The 26,117-nt window shown below is 45.2% G+C and overlaps 1 protein-coding gene across 1 annotated transcript; it reads right to left on the bottom strand.

Annotated features, from left to right (window-relative positions):
* Positions 1–12,375: 12,375 nt before the first annotated feature.
* On the bottom strand, positions 12,376–21,332 carry LOC143280539 (sugar phosphate exchanger 3-like). Its single transcript, XM_076585228.1, has 2 exons — positions 19,458–21,332; positions 12,376–13,973 (listed from the first exon to the last, which is right to left on the bottom strand). The coding sequence occupies exons 1-2, from the start codon at positions 21,002–21,004 to the stop codon at positions 13,655–13,657; spliced, it is 1,866 nt and encodes a 621-aa protein (XP_076441343.1). The 5' UTR covers positions 21,005–21,332; the 3' UTR covers positions 12,376–13,654.
* Between the last annotated feature and the right edge of the window lie 4,785 nt (positions 21,333–26,117).

The raw sequence follows: 26,117 nt of genomic DNA, 5'->3' as shown, positions 1-26,117 counted from the left end.
ATGCAGAGAGACTATTTTCCCATTGCATCAAAGCTAGACGTATTTTTTGCTGTTTTTGTTTTAAAATAGAGTTCTTAAACGCAGTTTACTCGTGAGTTACTATACGGGTTCATGTAATCAGTCGGATCCTGGGATTTTTTTTGGGGGGGGGGGGGGGGGCGGATTTGAAGACCTACGGGTTTTTTTTGTGGGGTTTTTGTTTGTTTGTTTTCTTGTTGTTTGTTTGTTTGTGTTTTGTTTGTTTGTCTTTTTATAGATGGCATATTTTAGTTTGAATCTACATGGCATAAGCAGAAGCAGCAGCAGCAACGAAAACAGAACACAGATCCAATCATACTGGTCATTCGGATGAGGCTATTATAAACCGAGTACCCGTGCGCAGCATATGCTTCGCCCACGGGGAAAAAAAAGAAACGAAAAAAAGAGAAGCAAACAAAAGATTTGTCCTTGGCACTATAGAAAAAATCCAATTTGATGATAAAACAAATACACTTGGAAAGAGGTTTAGAAAAGAAAGAAAGAAAAAAGAAAAACAAAGGAAGTGATACAGGTGGCGCTGAGCAGCTGTTTCTCGACGCGCTCTCAGGGCACAGCAGTCCGGATACCGTTCAGGAGCCAGTGGCATTGCTCGGACGGAAGAGCCTACGTAACCCACTACTAACTGTGTGTAGTATGGAACTGACCAATGGCGTAGTTTGGTCAACGTAGGCATTTAGTCACGTGTAACTGACAAAACGTTAGAACCAAGCAATGTGACTAGCACCAGGAAATCTGTTGTGACAACACAACACAGCACAACCAACACAACACAACACAAGCTTTGATACATTTCGCAATTAGTGGCTTATATCTTATCATGAACATCGAAATCCATCATATTATCTTCATAGCATCCACGCGCGAAATATATTTTTTTTTTAAACTAAAAAAAAATTTCTAATGCTTGCAAACTTCATACCTTTTTTTTTTTTTTTTTTTTAATCCTTCTTCTTGTCTTAGCTTGTTGTTTTTTTTTTTTTTTTTTCGATATTTAGCTTTTTTTCCCCTCAGTCATGCTTATTCTTTCAGCTTCAATGGGGAGGAGGAACGCAAATACTCCGGTCATTTAGTGTTTCAAATCAATGCTACGCACTACCAGTACTACGCAGTTAATCAGTCTGTATTGCATCGGATTTTAAAAAAAATGTTTTTATTGTATTGTATTTTTTAATCTCATTGGAAGCGTTTGGAGACCATAGTAATCCGCATCAGCCGGGAATGAAATGCCTTCGACCCAAGCCCCCGCCCCTCTTCAGTCCCCCTGGTCCCCGCCCCCCCACCCCCACCCCGCATCCCCACCAGACCCCATCCACCCACCCCATCTACTGAAAGCAGGTAGTGTCTGGGATCCATATGAATTGTGCAAATTAGCCCCCCCCCCCCCCCCCCCCCCCTACCCCAGCCGTTCCCTTCTCCCCAACTAGTTTTTTTTTTAATATGAAATTTTATGTGATCAAAGTAAAATAGTAATAATAACAATAATGATAATGTTGATAATAATAATAATAAAGGGTAGTAGGGGGTTAGTAATAATAACTGATACCGTTTGTAACCATTGTTTGCGCGGATTCTGTAGATATTGAGACTGTGTGACAAACGCAAAGTAATTGATTGATCAGATTTCAACTCTGTTATTGATAATGATAATGATGATAATAATACAGGGTGGTAGAGGGTTGGTGATAACTGATACCGTTTGTCTGTAACCACTGTCTGCACGGATACTGTAGTGTAGGTGTGGAGAGTCGACCGTGTGACCAACACAAAGTAAATGATTGATGAGATTTCACCCTTGTTCACCGTTTATGTGGCAGTCATTGGATAAGACTGTGATATTTGTTTGTACCGAGGCTGTACTGTATTGGCTACAATAAATATTATTGATTACTGCATCGCATTCGCGTTCTTCTTCTTCTTCTCTCTGTCTCTCTCTCTCTCTCTGTCTGTCTGTCTCTCTCTCTCTCTCTCTCTCTCTCTCTCTCTGTGCGTGTGTGTGTGTGTGTGTGTGTGTGTGTGTGGTTTCCAGTTGATTCCGGTTTTGACGCTTGTTGGGTTAAAGGCGATCAGTTTTTTTAGATCTCTTCGATCAACATGTATGTGTTCCTCAATACTCTTTAGTGTATGTACACATGCTGCTGATCAAATACGCACGTTAAAGAATCAGTAATCCATGTCAGCGTTCGGTGGGTTATACAGGAAACACGAACATACCCGACACGCATATCCCCGAAAACGGAGTAGCATGTTAAAGCCCACCCCAGACAAAGACTAAACGAAGGAGTTGTCGCTCACGAACGCAGAAGCACTGGACGCCATATTTCTCAATGAACATGTCAAGCTCAAATCTATCGCAATATTATGATTCCGAGATCTTATGTTTTCGGAATAAACTTGAGTGAACTTGTTGCATGATTTCATAATGAATCACAGCAAAAACGGAATTTCAGAAACGTTGAACTATAAATACACAGCTCTGATGAAGAGTTAACTCGCTGTTTTTGACATGACCTCTTCTTCTGCGTTCACTCGTATGCACACGAGTGGGCTTTTACGTGTATGACCGTTTTTACCCCGCCATGTAGGCAGCCATACTCCGTTTTCGGGGGTGTGCATGCTGGATATGTTCTTGTTTCCATAACCCACCGAACGCTGACATGGGTTACAGGATCTTTAACGTGCGTATTTGATCTTCTGCTTGCATACACGAAGGGGGTTCAGGCACAAGCAGGTCTGCACATATGTTGACCTGGGAGATCGTAAAAATCTCCACCCTTTACCCACCAGGCGCCGTCACCGTGATTCGAACCCGGGACCCTCAGATTGACAGTCCAACGTTTTAACCACTCGGCTATTGCGCCCGTCTTATGACATGACAAATGAGGCTTCTTTGAAGAAAAAGGCTCGCCAGTAGCCTTTTACGGCTACGAGAGGTATTGAATTCTTCTTCTTCGTTCGTTCGTGGGCTGCAACTCACACGTTCATTAGTATGTCAACGAGTGGGCTTTTACGTGTATGACTGTTTTTACCCCGCCATGTGGGCAAGCCATACTCCGTTTTCGGGGGTATTAAATTCATATCCACCGTGTCTTGGGCTCGGCATAGAAAGGCGGGGCCCAGTCCTCTCCTTCCGCCGTTTTAAAATTCTCCTGGGGAGAAATCAACCACCCGTTAACACCGAGGTTGAGTAGAAAAAAACAAAACAAAAACAAAACAATGGGAGTAAACTGTGAAGCCCCTTTCCCAAGGACACACCACCATGCCGAAACGGGGCCTCGAACCCTGATCACTGGTGAACTACACTTGATCACGAGTCCAGCGTCTAAACCGATACTCAACGGCGCCCTCTCCCTTCCCTGCCAGACATCCCCCCTGATGCCCCTCCGCCCCCCTCACATTCCCCCACCCCCCCACACACACACCCCTAACCCCCCAACCCCCCCCAACCCCCCCCCCCCCACACACACACCCCCCTCCGCCCCCATCTGTGAGTATCAGGTGGTCCGCGAGGTTATGTCAGTTCCAGGTTTGTGAACTCGGATGTTCCCAGAGATTTTTTTTTTTTTTTTTTTTTTTTTTGTCCTGTTCCCATGCAGTCACGCAAGCGTGACCATCTTCAGATTTTTGTAAACTTTTTTTTTTGTGCACGCTTCAAATTCATTTGTCCATTTTTTTTATTTTCATTTTTCATTTTCTCTTCTTTTTTTTTCTTTTTTTTTTTAACTTTGCCGTCACTTATTGTGTTTCTGAAAACACCCACCTTTTGTGCACGCTTTAAATTCGTTTCCCTTGCCCCCTCTTTTTATTTTTTTATTTTTCATTTTTTCTTCTTCTTTTTTTTTAAAACTTTGCCGTCAGCTGCTGCGTTTTCTGAAACCACCCAGCGCAGGGGGTTTCTTCTGTTATGCAGGTCAACCGGACGAAGTAAAAATGTGGGTAGAAGCGGAGCTGCATTAAAATTTGTTCATGGAGAGAGCGCTTTCGTTGTCAAGTGCAGAGAGGAGAGAGTATTAGCAAAAAATAACAAACAAAAAAAACTATGTTGTGCCTGGTCAGCACTTGAAAAGTTCACTCTCTGTCAGACCCCCACCCCCCTCTGTCCGTCTATCTGTGTGTCTGTCTCTCTCCCCTCTGTTTCTGTCTGTCTGTCTGTCTGTCTGTCTCTCTCTCTCTCTCTCTCTCTCTCTCTCTCTCTCCTCTTTGCAGAAAAACAAAGATTAAGTGATTGTAGATGGCAGGACTGGCATGACCATGTGTATAACAGTGATAGTTTTGGACAGTATAGATTTTTCAAGACAACGCACATGATAGAACCTTACATTTAGAATAAAAATGAATAGATATGTAAAGAGTGCTTTAAGCAAATTTAGATTCGGTGTCTCTGATATTGCTTGCCATTGTTTTAGATACAGAAACGTAAGAGAACAGGAACTTTTGTGCCGCTTATGCAATCAGGCTAAAGAAGATGAAATCCATTTTTTGTTTTGTTGCCGTGCTTTTCATGATCTCAGAGTGAAATTAATCAGTTTGAAATATTATGCAGAACCATGTCACTTTAGGCTAAATATGTTGTTGTCAACAAGAAATGAGACAGTTCTTTTTAATTTAGCTATGTTTATTTATGAAGCAAGCAAGAGGCTACGTACTGAAGTCTCTTAACTCACTCGGGACGACATCTTTTCTCCCTTACTTTTCCCCACAGACGGCCCATTTGTAAGGGTTTGGAAAAAAATTACAAAAAATACAAAATACTGTGTAAGAAAATGAAACTTTCAGAACTGGTTTATTACGTGTTGAGCTATTACATATAAAAAAAAAATCAAATTTCACATCTTATTTTTACAGTTTTGCCATATGTAGAAAATACTGCCAATTTTTCACCCCAAATCACCATACCCATGCTCGCTTTTTGCATTAAATTCGCTTTCTTCTTCGTCATCATCCACCTCTTCAATGTCCGACCCTTCAGTTTGTAGCATTCCAAGTACTTCGGCAACCCTAAAATGTTGCCGTCACTGCCTTGTTCGCTTCACAACATTCTGAGAAGAGCCCGTTTTGCTAACAGGCTGGCACGCGAGCAGTCGACCGGTCAGTGACTTTGTCAGCGTGTGTGCGAGACGGGCCACACATCCCAGGCTGACCAATCATACTGTTCGATTGTGGAGTAACCCAGAATAGTGCACTCTGCTTAGCTAATCACAAAATCACGTGTACAGCGCATGATGGAATTTTACTTTCGAAGAATGCTATTCCATTCCTTCGTCCGAATCCGAATACGTTTTGTGTAGGAATGAGTGAGCATTCCTTCGTCGTTTGCAGACCTTTTATTTATTTATTTTTTGAATTATTTTTTAAAATTATATTATTATTATTTATTTATTTATTTTATTTTGTACGCCAAAAGTTGACTTCATCGAGTTTTTGCGCCTTATACATATTATTATTATTAGCAGTACTTCTTTTTTTATGTTTTTTTCTTTTTTTTCAAGGCCTGACTAAGCGCGTTGGGTTACACTGCTGGTCAGGCATCTGCTTGGCAGATGTGGTGTAGCGTATATGGATTTGTCCGAAAGCAGTGACGCCTCCTTGAGCTACTGAAACTGAAACTGAGACCTTCCGTCTGTTAACTGTTACCTTTGTTGATGAAAATTATGTAATATGTTCCTTTGTATTAGCCCCTTCAGTATGGGGCCAAGGCCTTTATCTGAATAAACATCTGAATCTGAATCTCTCCCCTTTTTCCATCTGTCTGTCCGTATGTCTCTGTCTCTCACTCTCGCCCTCTCTGTCTCTGTCTCGAACGTTCTTTGTCTTGCTCTGTCTCTGTCTCCCTACGTTTCTCTGTACATTGCTTTGCAAAGCTAAATGGGTTATGAGGCTCATTAGTGACAAAGTTCAATTATTCAATCTGTGTTATGTTTGTATTTGTGTGTCGATGTCTGTGTATCTGTGTGTGCCTATGCATGTATAAATGTATGTATGTATGCATGTATGTATGCATCTCTTAGTTTCTCTCTGTCTTTGCCTCTGTCTCTCTCCCCCACCTCTTAACACACACACACACACACACACACACACACACACACACACAAACACGCTCAACAAAAATTCTCTCATAATTTTGTATGAGTATAATCGGTTTCATATTCACTCTTGTCATATCCCAGAATAGTTCCCTCTCTGCCCTTCTAACTTCGTCACCCAATATTTTCTCATTTTTAAAAAATTCCTGACAACTTGAAACCTTATTGATCGTTTTTGATTGGTACTGATCGATTGATTAACACAGACTGACTGGAAGGATAGACAGAGAGGAGCTCTGTATGCAAAGCTTTACTGTCAACGCTTGGAAAACAGATTTTCTACAACGCTGCAAAACACACACACACACACACACACACACACACACACACACACACACACACACACACACACACACACACACACACACGCTTAACAAAAATTCTCTCGTAAGTTTGTATGAGTATAATCGGTTTCATATTCACTCTTGTCATATCCCAGAATATTTCCCTCTCGGCCCTTCTAGCTTCGTCACTGTCAACGCTTGGAAAACATATTTTCAACAACGCTGCATTGGATTCAGTCATTCTCTGCGTTTGGGTATTGTGCAATGAGAGAGAGAGAGGCCATTGGTGCAAGTAGCATGACATCCTGTTCATCTGTCTTTCTCTCTGTTTTGTTCTTGCCTCTTCTGACATTCAGTGGATTGTGGTGCCAGCGGAACTTAACATTCTTATCAAGTTTCAAAGAGAGAGAGAGAGAGTGAGAGAGAGTGTGAGAGAGATATATATATATATAATGTAGTAGTATTTGCGTAGGCTATATACGTCTGTGCACGGCACAACATTCATTTCAAACACACACACACACACACACACACACACACACACACACACACACACACACACACACGGGTGCAGTGGTGGTGCTGGTGGGCACTTTTTTTCTTTTTTTCATATACCCTAAGTGTTTTCAAGGATGTTTCGTGACCCAGATGGTTTTATTAGTTTTGGAACAAGGAAAATCAGTAGGCCTTCACCTTTTGTCACGGCTGATACGCACTGAAACGAATGCTTACTTCGCATGCGATGATCCGGATATCCTGTTCGTAATATGTCGTCTGCACAGTTGTTGCCTGCAAAGGCCAGGGTACCTTTCGTGCCTCCACCCCCCCCACCTCCCCCACACCCCAACCCCACCTTCTCCAACACCTTGTCGTCTCTCCCCACTCCACTGAGGAATGATGTAATCAGTCCCAAAAATGTTCTGGCTTCGATGTGCTCTGAGTTCATTTTAAAGAGGGGATTTCGAGGATTCTGCCAGTATATAATATGTGCAGTTTACTGATCCAACAAAAGAGATATCTAATTAAATACGCTGTGTCACAAACACAACAGCTCACCCAATGGCGTCGAGCAACACTAGTTGTGGCTTAACGTCAGTTGAAATCTTTACACTGACGAACGATTAAACTAAAATGAAGTATGCTTCTAACTGATTAAAGTCTGCATGTAAGCACAACAAATATAATATTGCAGCGAACGGTACAGAGACTTGATTTAATAGATGTTTAGGGAATCGGTTTAGAATGGGCTTTGCATTCAAACCGAGAATGGCATCACACATTCTGTGCAAGCCGTTGGAGACTGTCAAGTTAGTTGTGAAAAAGGCGTCTGCTATGAGCTTGTGCGTAAAGCAGTATCTGAAGCCTGAGCTGAGCGCTTGGCTACATCTCCCCCCATCTTTTGAAATCCATCATCCGTGATGGTTAATTAAAGTACTTCTTGTGAGCAGACCTAGCTGAGCATCAAACAAGAATTATTGAGTAGGTAAAGGGGGATAATTTAGCTGATAACAGATAGCAAAGTGAATGTGAAATGACTGCAACATTCTTAGGAACAATACCCTACTTCTGTATTCAAAGTGGCATTAGCCAGGTGAAGTTATGAATTTGAACTTAGTCCAGTGCATCCCAAGTTAACTTTGAACAGTTTGATACAGATAAGGGGTCCCAATTGGGTAAATACACTGTGAAGTTGGAAAGCTTTCATTTTTGTGCCCATCTGTCTATGTATCAACACTGTCAGACATACAATAATAGCATAAATTACAACATGAATTATGAGCGCATGTTCAGACATACTTTGCATTACTAAAACCATGTGACAAGCTAGATCACAGGTTAAGCAAGAAGAGAAAAAACATAAAACATGAATTTTGCAGAAATATTGAAAATGAAAACAGAATTAAAGCATGAACAGAAATGATATGTTAGATAACATATGAAGCACTGCTTCACTTTAGTGAGAGAAAATAAACAAACAACATGAGTATTGGCATCATGACTGTTCATTTTTGCAGTGTCACTGTTCTGGCTGTAAAATATTTCTTCAGTCCTACATAACAGAGTTTATAGTTCTGGAGGTCAGTCGTAGGGACTTTCTTGGTGCGGGATCTGGTGGTAGTGGAGGCGGCTCTGGTGCTGCTTGCAGGGTTGATGTCCTGGGTCTAGGTCTGGGCCTGACCAGCCACACACCAATGTCAGTGTCAGAGTCAGACCCTTTGTCACCCTGGTGGTGCAGTGGGACCGGGTGAGTCGGCGTGACAACAGGTGGTGGTCGTTGGCTGTACTTCTGCTGTGTGGGGCTGAGTACAGGTGAGGGTGGCACCTGTGGGATCACAGCATCAGGTGTCGTGCTGTGGTGCTTCAGTCTGTGTTGGCGTCTCCTGCGTCGGTGGTTTGGAGCTGGGGCAGCTGGCGGCAGCTAAGGTTGCCCAGTGTGTGTGTCAGTGACACACTGTTTGCTGACTGGAACTGCAGGCTGGTGGTCAGCATTCTTTCGCCTGGCCTGGTAGCGTCGCTTGTGCTGACACTGGGCCTCGATGTGGCCAGACCTCTCACACCAGACACAGTGTGGAGGGTGAAGTGCTGGTCCTGGAGGATGTGGGTGGTGTGCTGGCATGAGGGACAACTGTTGTTGTCGCAGACTGGTGATCTCAGCTGTAAGTGTGGCCAGCTGAGACTGTAGGCAGGCAACAGTGGTGTTGTCCATTCCAGGGCAGGTGTTGTAGGTGTGTCTCATTGCAGGGCCTCCTTCTTTGCCGCCTTGAAGGTGGTGTCAGGGTGGTCACATATTTAGCGCCTGACATCTCGCCTGAGTACGGCTGGCTGAAGGCCTCTGGCGAAAGCATCATGAAGGATGGTCGCTGTCACCTGGAGTTTGGGCAGGAAGTCGAATGACGCCATCTTGATGGGGCAACGTTTCTTCTCGTGGACTTGTGTACCTGCTGCATTCTCTTCTCTCTTCTCCTGTGTTTAACTATCCCTATGTAACTGTTAATTCAACCTCTTGTCCCTGTATGATCCTAGCTCACAGCGCCAAGTTGTGATAGAGTACACTGGCAAGGGGCTTTAATTTTCATAAGAGATTTAAAGAATGAAAACATCCTTGCTTGCAAAAGCCAAGTTGTAAAAAAGTACACTTGGCTCGTAAACAGCTGTTTAATTTTGAGTTGGATAAAAGGACATAAACATTAAAGAATGATTTGGATCTATTTTGTTGTGGATCTTTAGCCTGTCATAAGAATATTTTCAAGGATCAAAATCTTTGTAGCCGTGGTCCTGAGTGGTACATTATATTAAAGAAGGGGGTGGTACAAAACAGTTATTGATGATTTACTGAATTGAAGGATAGAAAATACCCATGCACAGGCTTACGGGCATATAGACGGACAGTCACAAAGAGGTTTTTATATTGTTTTTATTTACAGTAGCTAAGTAAGTAAAGAAGAAGAATAAAGAAGATGATAAGACAGAGAAAACAGTGCAAACAAGCAGTGTGGCAAGACGTTGTCTCGGGGCGACACACTGTGTGCGACACACACACAGTCAGGGGCCAGCTAGCGGGCTAGCACTGAAAACAGGCTCAGGTGAAAGTGACCAGTGATTACACACTCCATCTATTTATACAAGTTAAGCTAACTGCAAAGACGCTAGCATGGCCCGTGAAACAAAAGGTCCCCAATCAGGCTAAATCTGATTAGAATTGTGTTTGTTACAAGGTGTTCAGTGATAGATTTCTAAATGATTCCTGAACCTATTTATGTGGGATAGATCGCAAAAGAAAGAGCTCAATACCTACGTTCTAATGAGTATAAAATGAAGTGTTGATTATTTACGATGAATTTATAATCTTAATTTAAGTCACCTGAAAAGGGTTAGTTTTAGCGAGCTTGTCGCTGAAAATTACAAACACCGTTAAAACGTAGGCAAACACAAATGGAATAGAATTAAAGAGGGAATTTCGACGATTCTACGAGTATACAATACTTGCAGTTTATCAATCCAACAAAAGAGATATTTAATTAAATACGCTGCGTCACAAACACAAGTTTCAGCTCACCCAATGGCGTCGAGCAACACTGGTTGTGGCTTAGCGTCAGTTGAAATCTTTACACTGACGAATGATTAAACTAAAATCAAGTATGCTTCTAACTCATTTAAGTGTGTGTGTAAGCACAACAAATATATTGCAGCGAATGATACAGAGACTTGATTTAATAGATGTTTAGAGAATCGGTTTAGAATAGGCTCTCCATTCAAACCGGGAATGGCGTCATACATTGTGCGAGCCGTTGGAAACCGACAAGTTAGTTGTGAAGCTATACAGCTTCTGCGTACACCAGTATCTGAAGCCTGAGCTGAGCGCTTGGCTACACTTGTAAAAGTGAGATAAAGTGTGTAGGTGTGCCTGCCCCTCCCCTCACATTGAGAAAGCAAGGGCTAACAGAGCCATTCATGAGAAGATCAAGAACTTCTGGACCCGTTGGAAAATGAGGGTAGTACTTGAGGGAGAGCAATCTGAGGAAACAAAAGTATTGTCAGGTGTCCCGAGATAGAGTTGTCGGTCCTTTACTCCTTCTGTGCAATACCAAGAACCTGCCTCAGTCTGTAGTCAACAGTACACCTCTTTGTGGACGATTGCCTCATGTACCATGAAATCAGTTCCTTCCAGACTCACACTACTCTACAGAAGGCCCCAGACAGTCTTGAAAAATGGTCTAAATACTGGGCAATATATTTCAATTTGAAATAAATTCAATACACAGAAATGCAAAATTCTATCCAGCAAGAGCGAGTCGTCCTTCTTCTATCAAATGCATGGGGAAGTCCTATATCATGTCCAGCAGAATCCTTACCTGGGAGTAGAGCTCTCGACTGACCTGAAAATGGACCAGCCATATCAAAAGCATCTGAAAAACGGCCGACTCTTGGCTTACTAGGACGAAAACTAAGGAACTGCCCCCAGTAGAGTCAAAGATAGGTTTTTCTCACTCATAGTCTGCTCCACACCAGAGTAAGGTGCAGTGGTAGTGACACTTACCTTACAGATAATGAAAGACTGAAGTGGATCCAACGTCAGGCTGTCCGGTTCATCGCCAAAAGGCTACAGGTCCAGGGACCCAGGCTGTGTGAGTCACTTACTACAACTACAAGATCAGAGACTACCAGCTCTGGAGGAATGGCGCAGAAATACCTGCCTCACTACCTTGTATAGAATTGTCAACAGAATTCCAGCGCTGCCACCAGAAAAGTCCACGACACTTGCATATATGACCAGCACAAGTTCCAGACCAAAAATGTAAAGAGATTATGACTCAGAGAAAACAGCAGAAAGAAAAACGGGTCAGAACAGCAAAGGTTTTGCATTTCCATTCAGCAAAACATTAAAAAATTTAGAATTTTTTTTTTTAAACAGCAGTATCAGAATACCAAAATGGAACCAGCTGGAAGAAGTTATCAGTGCAAAGAACACTGCATCATTTAGAGTTGTCATCAGAAATTCCCTGCCTGTTGCTGATACTCACCATTAGCAAAAACAACAACATTAAATGAAATTGCATTTGTTTTCCCACGTCCGTTGCAACGATGGGCCAAAACTGGGCCACTGTAACGTATCTGATCCTGAGATAGATGCATGAACTATACTTCAGTCTTTGCAATTTTCCAGTTACTAAATGAATTGAAAAGGATCTAAATTGAAAAGTTAAATTTTGACTGTTTTGTCACTGACCGAAACGAGAACAGAATTGGAGAACATAAACCAGTCAGAAACTTCAGCCCCCACCCCCAACTCCTCCACACTGACTTTTTTCAGAAGAAAAAAACACACGTCACTGTATACACCAACACACACACCCATACACCCCCCCCACACACACACACACACACACACGTCACTGTACACACACACGCGCGCACACACACACACACACACACACACACACACACACACACACACACGTCACTGTACACACACACACACACACACACACACACACACACACACACACACACACTCGTCACTTTACGCGCGTTACTGTACACACCCACATCCAACGCTACAGTAAATCAGCTATTCTATCTACAGTTTCACATCACACACACACACACACACAGACACACACACGAGCGCGCGCGCGCGCCGCTTAATTATTCTCTTTTAACGTTTTCATATCTTCATATGTTTAATTTACACCCTTTTTTTTATCAGAAGAAAGGAAATAGCTATGGAAGGCTGAAAATTCACACAGTTTATCTAGAATGGTATACCTTCAGAATATTTTCCCCAGTTTTAGGCTGATTGTTTTTGTATGCTGTTTTATGACTTGAAACACCACTTTCTGCTGTTGTTTTTCCCCCGGCACTGAAAGGGTTAAGTCTCATAACAAACGTCCCTGACCTTGAGCGTTACAAAGTCAGTGTACCTCGTGAGCCACTCCCCTTCCCCCACTCCCTCTCGCCATTTACAAATGATAATTTCATCAACAATTCAATTTTACATCTGCATTTTTTTTTTTTTTTTTTTTACAGGAATGAATAAATAAATAAAGAGTAGTAATAGTTTTTGTGTGAGAAGGGGAAAGTGTGGGAGGTGATGTAGTCATTGGGAGATGACGTGTGGGAAGTGACGCGATCAGTGGGAAGTGATGTGGTCAGTCGGAAGTTATGTGGTCAGTGGGAAGTGACGTGTGGGAAGTTATGTGGTCAGTGGGAAGTGACGTGTGGGAAGTTATGTGGTCTGTGGTCAGTGACGTGGTCAGTGGGAAGTGACGTATGGGAAGTTATGTGGTCTGTGGTCAGTGACGTGGTCAGTGGGAAGTGACGTGTGGGAAGTTATGTGGTCAGTGGGAAGTGACGTGTGGGAAGTTACGTGGTCTGTGGTCAGTGACGTGGTCAGTGGGAAGTGACGTGTGGGAAGTTATGTGGTCAGTGGGAAGTGACGTGTGGGAAGTTATGTGGTCTGTGGTCAGTGACGTGGTCAGTGGGAAGTGACGTATCGGAAGTGACGTGGTCTGTTGTCAGTGGGAAGTGACGTGGCCACTGTGAAGTGATGTGGTCATTGGGAAGTGATATGTGGGAAGTGACGCGGTCAGTGGCAAGTGACGCGGTCAGTGGCAAGTGACGCGGTCAGTCAGTGGCAAGCGACGCGGTCAGTGGCAAGTGACGCGGTCAGTGGCAAGTGACGCGGTCAGTCAGTGGCAAGTGACGCGGTCAGTGGCAAGTGACGCCGTCAGTCAGTGGGAAGTGACGCGGTCAGTGGGAAGTGACGCGGTCAGTGGGAGGTGACGTGTGGAAAGTGGCGTGGTGAGAAGAGTGACGCCAACGGCGGACCAGGTCCCTGGCTTCCTGCCAGAAGATGCGGATAATGCAGACAGCGGTGAGCAGTGTGCAGCCCATGAACAGGTAGAACACGGTGCGCCAGCCGAACGCCACCTGCATGCGCGGCACTGCCACCTGTCCCAGAGCGGCTCCCATGCTGCCCGTGCCGTCCAGGATGCCCGTCACTGTGGACAGCGCCTTGGGGTTGCCCTTCAGCGCCTTCTGCCGGCCCAGGTCAGCAGATATCGCGGCACTGGAACAGTCAGTGGATATAGCGGAACTGAAACAATCAGTGGATATAGCGGCACAGAAACTGTCAGTGGATATAGCGGCACTGAAACAATCAGTGGATGAAACAATTAGTGGATATAGCGGCACTGGAACAGTCAGTGGATATAGCGGCACTGGAACAGTCAGTGGATATAGCGGCACTGAAACAGTTAGTGGATATAGCGGCACTGAAACAATCAGTGGATGAAACAATTAGTGGATATAGCGGAACTGAAACAGTCAGTGGATATAGCGGAACTGAAACAGTCAGTGGATATAGCGGAACTGAAACAATCAGTGGATATAGCAGCACTGAAACAGTCAGTGGATATAGCGGAACTGAAACAGTCAGTGGATATAGCGGCACTGAAACAATCAGTGGATATAGCGGCACTGAAACAGTCAGTGGATATAGCGGCACTGAAACAATCAGTGGATATAGCGGCACTGAAACAGTCAGTGGATATAGCGGCACTGAAACAGTCAGTGGATGACAGGTAGATGACTGGAGTGATTACAGGGATGACAGGTAGATGACTGGAGTGATTACAGGGATGACAGGTAGATGACTGGAGTGATTACAGGGATGACAGGTAGATGACTGGAGTGATTACAGGGAACATAGGTAGATGACTGGAGTGATTACAGGGAACATAGGTAGATGACTGGAGTGATTACAGGGAACATAGGTAGATGACTGGAGTGATTACAGGGATGACAGGTAGATGACTGGAGTGATTACAGGGAACATAGGTAGATGACTGGAGTGATTACAGGGATGACAGGTAGATGACTGGAGTGATTACAGGGAAGACAGGTAGATGACTGGAGTGATTACAGGGATGACAGGTAGATGACTGGAGTGATTACAGGGATGACAGGTAGATGACTGGAGTGATTACAGGGATGACAGGTGAATGACTAGAGTGATTACAGGGATGACAGATGGATGACTGGGATGATTACAGGAAAGACAGGTAGATGACTGGAGTGATTACAGGGAACATAGGTAGATGACTGGGATGATTACAGGAAAGACAGGTAGATGACTGGAGTGATTATACGGATCACAGGTAGATGACTGAAGTGATTACAGAGGTGACAGGTGGATGACTGGAGTGATTACAGGGATGACAGGTGGATGACTGGGTTATATTCCAAGCAGGACAAAACAACCGACAGATGATGTTCAGAATTATAGACATCAAGCCCCAATAAACCAGTGTTATAGACATCAAGCCACACCCCCAATAAACCAGTGTTACAGACATCAAGCCACACCCCCAATAAACCAGTGTTACAGACATCAAGCCACACCCCCAATAAACCAGTGTTTAAGACATCAAGCAACACCCAAACAAACCAGTGTTATAGACATCAAGCCACACCCCCAATAAGCCAGTGTTATAGACATCAAGCCACACCCCCAACAAACCAGTGTTATAGACATCAAGCCACACCCCCAATAAACCAGTGTTACAGACATCAAGCCACACCCCCAATAAACCAGTGTTACAGACATCAAGCCACACCCCCAATAAACCAGTGTTACAGACATCAAGCCACACCCCCAATAAACCAGTGTTTAAGACATCAAGCAACACCCAAACAAACCAGTGTTATAGACATCAAGCCACACCCCCAATAAGCCAGTGTTATAGACATCAAGCCACACCCCCAATAAACCAGTGTTTAAGACATCAAGCAACACCCAAACAAACCAGTGTTATAGACATCAAGCCACACCCCCAATAAGCCAGTGTTATAGACATCAAGCCACACCCCCAACAAACCAGTGTTATAGACATCAAGCCACACCCCCAATAAACCAGTGTTATAGACATCAAGCCACACCCCCAACAAACCAGTGTTACAGACATCAAGCCACACCCCCAATAAACCAGTGTTTAAGACATCAAGCCACACCCCCAACAAACCAGTGTTATAGACATCAAGCCACACCCCCAATAAATCAGTGTTATAGACATCAAGCCACACCCCCAACAAACCAGTGTTACAGACATCACGCCACACCCCCAATAAACCAGTGTTTAAGACATAAAGCCACACCCCCAACAAACCTGTGTTACATACATCAAGCCACACCCCCAACAAACCAGTGTTATATACATCAAGCCACACCCCCAATAAATCAGTGTTATAGACATCAAGCCACACCCCCAACAAACCAGAAACAAACGGATCAAAAACAGTAACAAACGGGTGAACAACATGAGATGGCGGGAGGGGGGGGAGGGAGGGGGAGGTGGCAGAACTGGGGAAGGGGGATGAAGTAGGGAAGGCGGTCACCAGCTGGATGAAAGATATTTTCTTTTAAACATGGGGGGTGGGGTGGAGGAGGTTCACCAGCTGGATGAAAGATATTTTCTTTTAAACAGGGGGGTGGGGGTGGGGGGGGTGTCGAGGAGGTTCACCAGCTGGATGAAAGATATTTTCTTTTTAACATGGGGGGTGGGGGTGGGGGTGGGTGGAGGAGGTTCACCAGCTGGATGAAAGATATTTTCTTTTTAACATGGGGGGTTGGGGGGGGGGGAGGTTACCAGCTGGATGAAAAATATTTTCTTTTTAACATGGGGGGTGCGGGGTGGAGAAGGTTCACCATCTGATGAAAGATGTTTTCTTTTTAACATGGGGGGTTGGGGGGGGGGAGGTTACCATCTGGATGAAATATATTTTCTTTTTAAAATGGGGGGTGGGGGAGGTTCACCATCTGATGAAAGATATTTTCTTTTTAGCATGAGGGTGGGGGTGGGGTGGAGGAGGTTCACCATCTGATGAAAGATATTTTCTTTTTAGCATGAGGGTGGGGGTGGGGTGGAGGAGGTTCACCATCTGATGAAAGATATTTTCTTTTAAACATGGGGTGGTGGGGGTGGGGTGGAGGAGGTTCACCGTCTGATGAAAGATATTTTCTTTTTAACATGGGGTGTGGGGGTGGAGGGTGGGTGGAGGAGGTCACGAGCTAAATGAAAGCTTTTTTTTTTATTTTTTTTTTTTATCTGGAGGGTTGGAGGGAGCTCACCAGCTGGGTGAAAGATATCTTGCTGTTGTTTTTATCTGGATGGTGGACCAGCTGAATGAAACTGATTTATTTTTTATCTGGGGGGGAAGAGGTGGATGGGGGGCAGGTGGGGGGGGGGGGAGACTAGGTGGATGGAATATATTGTTGTTTTTCTTGGGGAGGGTGGTAGGTGTAACGTGAGGGAGGGGCGGGGTTGGATAGTGTAATCCTTGCACAACACAGGGAAAAGGAGGACGTTCTTATGCCTTATCCTTCGGTACTAATTATTGACCTGAAGCACAAGGAGGGCGGAGGGGAAGGGGGCACATGAGGGGGGGGGGCCGGGGGGGGGGGGGGCAGGGGTGAAGCCAGCGCGCCGCTTGCCTGAATGCTACGTGTTTCATGTGGAGAGACCAACAAACACACACACACACACATACAGAACACACACGCGGCTTGCCTGAACGCTACTGTTTCATGTGGAGAGACCAACAGACACACATACAGAACACACACGCGGCTTGCCTGAACGCTACTGTTTCATGTGGAGAGACCAACAGACACACATACAGAACACACACGCGGCTTGTCTGAACGCTACTGTTTCACGTGGAGAGACCAACAGACACACACACATACAGAACACACACGCGGCTTCTCTGAACGCTAGTTTCACATGGAGAGGCCAACAGACACACATACAGAACACACACGCGGCTTGTCTGAACGCTACTGTTTCACGTGGAGAGACCAACAGACACACACACATACAGAACACACACGCGGCTTGCCTGAACGCTACTGTTTCATGTGGAGAGACCAACAGACACACAAACAGAACACACACGCGGCTTGTCTGAACGCTACTGTTTCACGTGGAGAGACCAACAGACACACACACATACAGAACACACACGCGGCTTGCCTGAACGCTACTGTTTCATGTGGAGAGACCAACAGACACACATACAGAACACACATGCTGCTTGCCTGAACGTGATTGTTTCATGTGGAGAGACCAAAAGACACACATACAGAACACACACGCGGCTTGCCTGAACGCTACTGTTTCACATGGAGAGACCAACAGACACACATACAGAACACACACGCGGCTTGCCTGAACGCTACTGTTTCATGTGGAGAGACCAACAGACACACATACAGAACACACATGCTGCTTGCCTGAACGCTACTGTTTCATGTGGAGAGACCAACAGACACACATACAGAACACACACGCGGCTTGCCTGAAGGCTACTGTTTCACGTGGAGAGACCAACAGACACACACACATACAGAACACACACGCTGCTTGCCTGAACGCTACTGTTTCATGTGGAGAGACCAACAGACACACATACAGAACACACACGCTGCTTGCCTGAACGCTACTGTTTCATGTGGAGAGACCAACAGACACACATACAGAATACACACGCGGCTTGCCTGAACGCTACGTGTTTCACGTGCAGAGACCAACAGACACACACACATACAGAACACACACGCGGCTTGCCTGAACGCTACTGTTTCACATGGAGAGACCAACAAACACACATACAGAACACACACGCGGCTTGCCTGAACGCTACTGTTTCATGTGGAGAGACCAACAGACACACATACAGAACACACACGCTGCTTGCCTGAACGCTACTGTTTCATGTGGAGAGACCAACAGACACACATACAGAACACACACGCGGCTTGCCTGAAGGCTACTGTTTCACGTGGAGAGACCAACAGAGACACATACAGAACACACACGCTGCTTGCCTGAACGCTACTGTTTCACGTGGAGAGACCAACAGACACACATACAGAACACACACGCGGCTTGCCTGAAGGTTACTGTTTCATGTGGAGAGACCAACAGACACACATACAGAACACACACGCGGCTTGCCTGAAGGCTACTGTTTCATGTGGAGAGACCAACAGACACATGTACAGAACTAACAGACGAACGAACGTTTTTTTTCAGATTCAAGAAAATAAGCACAAGTAGACCTTTTGAAATTAAACTTCAATCAAGAGCAAACAGATCAACATAACGCACACATAAAATACAGGTCCAAAAGTTAAAAAAAAAAAAATAAATAAATAGTAATAATAAATATTTTTTTTAAAGAAAAAAAAGACATAGCCATCATTGCAGTTCAGCATTGTTTTTTGAAATCAGTACGCTTATTCCAAAATACTTATCTACTAACTGAAGCAAAGAGAGAGAGAGAAAGGGAGGGGGGAGGGACTGGATGGCATAGCCCAAAATATCAAAAGTGGTGGTTACTTTTCCCATGACCAATTTGATTCTTTGTTTAGAATGTGTATAAAGCCTCTTAGAAAGCTCTGTGTGTGTGTGTGTGTGTGTGTGTGTGTGTGTGTGTGTGTGTCACTGGCCATGGGGACACACTGTGTGGAGTGTGCACACAACAGCGGTACCTGATGAGGTTGGCGACTCCTCCGATCAGACAGCCCAGAACGAAGAGCAGCGCGCCATTGGCGGACAGGGAGCCGGCCACGCCCGTCATGCCGTAGACGAACAACATGGGCACCGCCACCAGTAGCATGGGCGTCACCACCACCGTCCTGGTGTTCAGTCGGTCCGACAGGAAGCCGGCCAGAGTGCCGCCCACCACACCGCCCAGGTCATACCAGATGGACAGCTTGTCCGCCACGGTCTCCGCCATACTGTAGGCGCTGGACAGGTAGAAGGGCAGCCAGAAGAAGAAAGAGTAGTTGACGAGTTTGAGGAAGGCGTAGCACAGAGCGTAGGGCACCACCCCGGGCAGCAGTAAGGCCGTGAAAAAGTTGATGGCGTGGGCACCTTCCTCGTGCTCGTCAGGGCTGGAGGCCGCTTCCTCTGGCGGGCTGCTCTGGTCACCCTGCCAACTGTGGCCGCCGTCATTCCCACACGTTCTGCCGCAGTCTACCGTTTTGTTAATGCTCGTTTCAGTGATGTTATTCTCATACGTTCTGCAACAGTCTACCTTTTCGTAATTGCTCGTTTCAGTTATGTCATTCCCACACGTTCTGCCACAGTCTACCGTTTTGTTATTGCTCGTTTCTGTGTTGTTTCTTGTTTCAGTGATGTCAGTCTCTTGGTCGGTGCCGTGGTGTTGTGTGACGTCACGCCGTTGCCTGAATACCACCAGGTGTGCCGGCGGATCTTTGTTGCCATGATGGCCGCCATTCTCAAGCACGCTTTCCAACTCAAAGGTGTTGGGACTTGTGTTCTCATCGCCCGTGTCCGAGTCACTGGGGTCTTGCGGCAGAGCCATGCCGACCTCCAGGGGCGTGGGCACCAGACCGCACACGTTGACCAGAGCGGCAGCCAGCAGCACGCAGGCCGTGACCAGGAAGGAGTAGTCATAGCCGTAGTCCAGCACCGCCGACACCATCACCGACCCCAGGATGTTGCCCACTGAGGCACAGGCACTCCACAGGCCCAGCACCAGACCACGGCTGCCTTTCCCGAACCAGTTTCCCATCACAGTCACCACGCACGGCCAGCCCGTCGACTGCAGGAATCCGTTGAGGATCCACACCACGAGGTAAGCCGGCTGGGAGTACCAGTGCAGCCACTCAAACACACAGCCATAGACAAAGACCATGACGGAGGTGAGTGTCATGCCTACACACAGCACCACTCGCAGGTCGTTCCGGTCAGCAATGAAGCCGCTGACGAACAGACCCACGGCGTAAGCAAACATGAAGCTGGCATCCAGCGTTCCCATGAACTCCTCGGCGTCATCAGCGGATGTGAAGAAGTTGTGATCAGTCCATGTGGAGGCAGGTGTCAGACTGTTGTGATTGAACCCAGTCCGGAAAGACGGGGTCCATTCAGCCGACATTGTTGTCTTCACATTGCTGAAGCTTTTGCGTGTGGCGTGTAGCATGGCATAGCTAAAAAAGGTCAGAAAAAATGCAGCCACGTGATAATGTGTGTAGTGCAGAAGACACGTGGGTTTGACTATTTTACAGCACATGGCTGACTGGTAACTTCCAATAAATGGTATTACACTGGCTGTGTTCTTTAAAAATCCTTTTCAGCGGCCCTTTGGTTCTTTGTTTATCAGTCACTAACTGGAGTCAGCTTTCTGGCTTCTATTTTCAAGCCTCTCACTGCCAGATATTCCACTGATTCTGATGATATTGAGATAATCGGGTCCAACTGTCACATGACCTAGCCGCTGATCCAGTGTCAGGGAACAGGTTTTCTCTGAACAGGTCTGCACTCCACTGACTTTAATAGCCCTTGCCTTGTGTTGCAGGAGTCATGTGATCAGAGCTGGCCACTAACCTGTGCTCCGACAGCTTGTGGCCCAGAGTGGAGGGAGAGAAATGCTGACACCTGTTTGTGAGATCACGAACAGATAGGTGACTTCGATAAGGAGCAGTGTTTTTCTAGGGTAAAGAAAGTAGGTTTCCAGGTCTCCCACAACCTACTGCAGCCTGCTGTTATCTGATCAGGAAATGAGGTCTGTTCAACAAGTGGGTGGTCGTCACATCTTCCTCCCTGACCTCTAGGCTGGGGGCCGAGTGTGCAGAGGGCAAGGGTCAACACTGTTGCCGGGAATCAGCGGCAGTTTCTTGATGCACATGCTGATAAGTGTTGGGCGGAAACAGTGTCCCCGTGTGCAGTGGTATGTATCAGGTCAGAGCTGTGTGAATGTACCAAATCAGAGATGTATGTACCAGATCAGAGCGGTGTGCATGTACCAGGCGAGAACTGGGCATATGTACCAGATCAGAGTGGTGTGTATTTGCCAGGTCAAAGCTATGTTTATGTACCAGATCAGAGCTTTGTGTATGTACCAGGTCAGAGCGGTGTATATTTGTATTTCTTTTTTATCACAACAGATTTCTCTGTGTGAAAATCGGTCTGCTCTCCCCAGGGAGAACGCGTCGCTACACTACAGCGCCACCCCTTTTTTTCTTTTTTTTTCCTACGTGCAGTTTTATTTGTTTTTCCTATCGAAGTGGATTTTTCTTCAGAATTTTGCCAGGAACAACCCTTTTGTTGTCGTGGGTTCTTTTACGTGCGCTAAGTGCATGCTGCACACGGGACCTTGGTTTATCGTCTCATCCGAATGACTAGCGTCCAGACCACCACTCAAGGTCTAGTGGAGGGGGAGAAAATATCGGCGGCTGAGACGTGATTCGAACCAGCGCACTCAGATTCTCTCGCTTCCTAGGCGGACGCGTTACCTCTATGCCAGCACTCCACCCGGCCTGTACTGGATCAGAGCAGCATGTATATACCAGGTCAGTGCTGTGTGTATGTACCAGGTCAAAGCGGCATGTATGTACCAGGTAAGTGCTGTATGTACCAGATCAGAGCGGCATTTATGTACCAGGTTAGAGCAGTGTATATGTACCAGGTCAGAGCGACATGTATGTACCAGGTCAGTGCTGTATGTATCAGATCAGAGCTGTATGTACCAGGTTGGAGCAGCATGTATGTACCAGGCCAGTGCTGTATGTACCAGATCAGAGCAGTATGTACCAGGTCAGAGCGGCATGTATGTGTTATAGTGCCAGGTTATGGTTGGGTTGTGGCATCCCCAAGCCACACAACACACTACCCCTTGTTTACCAACTCCCCCCTACTCTCCCCCCCACCCCCCATCCCCACTCCTCCCCCACTTGAGACTGTTGGTCACAGGAAGTCCCTTTCCTCTCCACGCTCCTCCCCCCCCCCTCCTGTCTCTCTCTCTCCCAGCCCTCTCCTCCCATGCTAAGCCCACATACCTGCTCTGTTGTTAAGCCACTTGCAGGCACCTCACAGTCAAACATAGCCAGAACAATTAGCCTCTCAGACACCACTTCAACTCCCTCCTCCCCCCACTCTCCTCATCCCTCCCACCATCCTTTCCCTGCTGAAGTGTTTGTAGGGATTAGGACAGTGTGTGTGTGTTGCCTCCTGGCTATGGGTCATCCTCTTCTGACCAACCAGAGGTGTCCGTTTGGAACATTTTATACACATAGTGTGTTTACAACCAATCAGGTGATGTGTCTCTAAATCATAGACACAGACCATTGGTCCATTGGGTTGTACCAGTTAGGAAAGCATGAATATAAACAGCAAGCTCACATGGCTGCAGCCTTTTCCCTGCTGTTAGCAAACTAGGGAGCCAGACTGAGAGACTGAGGCTCCACTGAGAAAGACGTCTGTTGACCAGGAGGGCTGTAAGTAGTGAACGAGATCTATTTTTTGCACTTGGTTGAATGTTTGATTTCAAGTATTGGGTTCTGTGACTAACACACTGACCCAGTGGGATTGTGTTCCGTCACAAGAAGTGAACTGAGATGTTTATCACATAAACACTGATAGAACCATTGAGCTGATGTGTAACAAACATGTGTTTGATTCAGAAACCATGAGTTGTGTCAGAGTACAGCCAGTATGTGTTTGACTTGTTGAGTGAAAGAAAAGTGGTTTAGGTATAAAATGTAGCCAATACTTTGCTGAATGGAAACACTGGTTTGAGTCTTTGAGTACCCCCCCCCCTCCCCTGACACCCCAACCCTTGTCATGCTATTTTGCTATAGGTATCATGGTATGTTTTCATATCATGTTTTGGTTTAAGTGGTGTTGTATCTTGGCTCGCAAAATGACAATGTTCAGTGATACGTCGGTTGTGTATCAGTTGTTGACCTACTGTGGGAACAGTGTAAGCATTGTGTTATGAGAAGCTATAAAGATGATAATTGTGTGCAGTATCTGTGTGTAGAACAGAATGTTTTGTTAAGCTGCGCATGGAGTTAAGAGATATTACCTACCTATTTGTATGTTAGGTGGTGACGGTTATATTTAAGGCGAACAAATATACCGTCTAACTGTGTGTGGAGGATATTGTGTGTGTGTGTGTGTGTGTGTGTGTGTGCACCAGGGTGATACAGCAAACTGTTATGGGAGACATGTTTGACTAGTCAGTAGTTGTGATTCCCATGTGCTGTAGTCATGTGTTAAATGCCAGTGGGACAACACATAACTGTCATGTGTTTAAAAGATTTGAGACCACTGACCACCCCCGAAAACGGAGTATGGCTGCCTACATGGCGGGGTAAAAACGGTCATACACGTAAAAGCCCACTCGTGTACATACGAGTGAACGTGGGAGTTGCAGCCCTCGAACGCAGAAGAAGAAGAAGAGACCACTGAGAGTCATTCCTATGTTGGTGCACACAGGTTGCTAAATATTTACCAGAGACAATTTTACTTGGTACTATGATTACCAGTGAGATACTTTGTAGAGACAAAGGGAAGGTATGTTTGGTACTTTGTAAAGTTATTATTGTATGTGGTTTAACTGTGGTTATGAAGATTGATAGTTTGTATTTTAGTCAGTGACATTTTTGGTGCACAGTTTGTATTAGTCATATATTTGGTACAATATTTTATGTCACTAATTGTTGGTTGAGGATAAGCTGAAGTAAATGGAGGTTCTGTATTCTACATGGATTTCTTTGAGGAGAGTGTATACATTTGCATACGTGGTGAATCGGTCCGACGACATATTGATGTTTGCATGTTATTCTAGCCTTTCATGGCAATGATGTTTAGCATATGTTTTGGTATTGTTTTGACCTGGGTTTTGGTTTTTGTATGTGTTCCAGGTGTGCTGCTAAATGCTAGCTGCTGCTAACTGCTAACTGCAAAGTTAGGATGTGCTGCTAAGTTAGGATGTGCTGATACGTGCTGTGTTAGGGAAATAAACACCTCAATTCATCTTACTAAAAGACCCTGCTGTGGTATGAGGAGAGAGTGGATTGTGCACCTATCCTCTGCCTGTTATCCTTCCTTCTTCTCCTTCTTCCCCTTTTACCCCCACTCCCACCCCTTTTACATACGTACCAGGTCAAAGCCGTGTATATGTACCAGGTCAAAGTGGTGTGTATGTACCAGGTCAGAGCAGCATGTATGTACCAGGTCAGAGTGGTGTGTATGTACCAGATCAGAGCGGTGTGTACCAGGTCAAAGCAGCATGTATGTACCAGAGCAGAGCAGTGTATATGTACCAGGTCATGGCAGTATGTATGTACCAGATCAGAGAGGTGTATATGTACCAGGTACAGATGGGACAGCTATGACACAACATAAACAACACAGCATGGGACAGATGTGACACAACATAAACAACACAGCATGGGACAGCTATGACACAACATAAACAACACAGCATGGGACAGATGTGACACAACATAAACAACACAGCATGGGACAGATGTGACACAACATAAACAACACAGTATGTGGCATATATGACACAACATAAACAACACAGTATGGGACTGCTATGACACAACATAAACATGACATAGGACAACTATAAATAACACAGTATGGGACAGCTATGACACAACATAAACAACATAACATGGGACAGATATGACAACATAAACAACACCGTATGGAACAGCTATGACAACATAAACAACATAACATGGGACAGCTATGACAACATAAACACAGCATGGGACAGATATGACACAACATAAACAACATAACAGTGTGGGACAGCTATGACAACATAAACAACACAGTATGGGACAGCTATGACAACATAAACAACACAGCATGGGACAGTTATGACACAACATAAGCAACACAGCATGGGACAGCTATGACAACATAAACAACACAGTATGGGACAGCTATGACACAACATAAACAACACAGTATGGGACAGCTATGACACAACATAAACAACACAGTATGGGACAGATATGACACAACATAAAACAACACAGCATGGGACAATTATGACACAACATAAACAACATAACATGGGACAGCTATGACACAACATAAGCAATACAGCATGGGACAGCTATGACAACATAAACAACACAGTATGGGACAGCTATGACAACATAAACAACACAGTATGGGACAGATATGACACAACATAAACAACACAGTATGGGACAGTTATGACACAATATAAACAACACAGCATGGGACAGATATGACACAACATAAACAACACAGTACAGGACAGATATGACACAACATAAACAACACAGTATAGGACAGATATGACACAACATAAACAACACAGCATGTGACAAATGTGACAAAATAATCAACAGACA

The sequence above is a fragment of the Babylonia areolata genome, chromosome 3 (genome assembly GCF_041734735.1).
Source record: "Babylonia areolata isolate BAREFJ2019XMU chromosome 3, ASM4173473v1, whole genome shotgun sequence".
Taxonomy (NCBI): Eukaryota; Metazoa; Mollusca; class Gastropoda; order Neogastropoda; family Buccinidae; genus Babylonia; species Babylonia areolata.
Note: the sequence above shows the minus strand (reverse complement) of the source record. Positions and strands in the feature narration are given on the sequence as shown.

Coding starts and splice junctions, on each gene's coding strand:
- LOC143280539 (XM_076585228.1), bottom strand. CDS start 21,004: ATGTGCTGTAAAATAGTCAAACCCACGTGTCTTCTGCACTACACACAT. Junction 13,974..19,457: donor GGAGTCGCCAACCTCATCAG/GTACCGCTGTTG, acceptor TGACTGTTCCAG/TGCCGCGATATCTGCTGACC.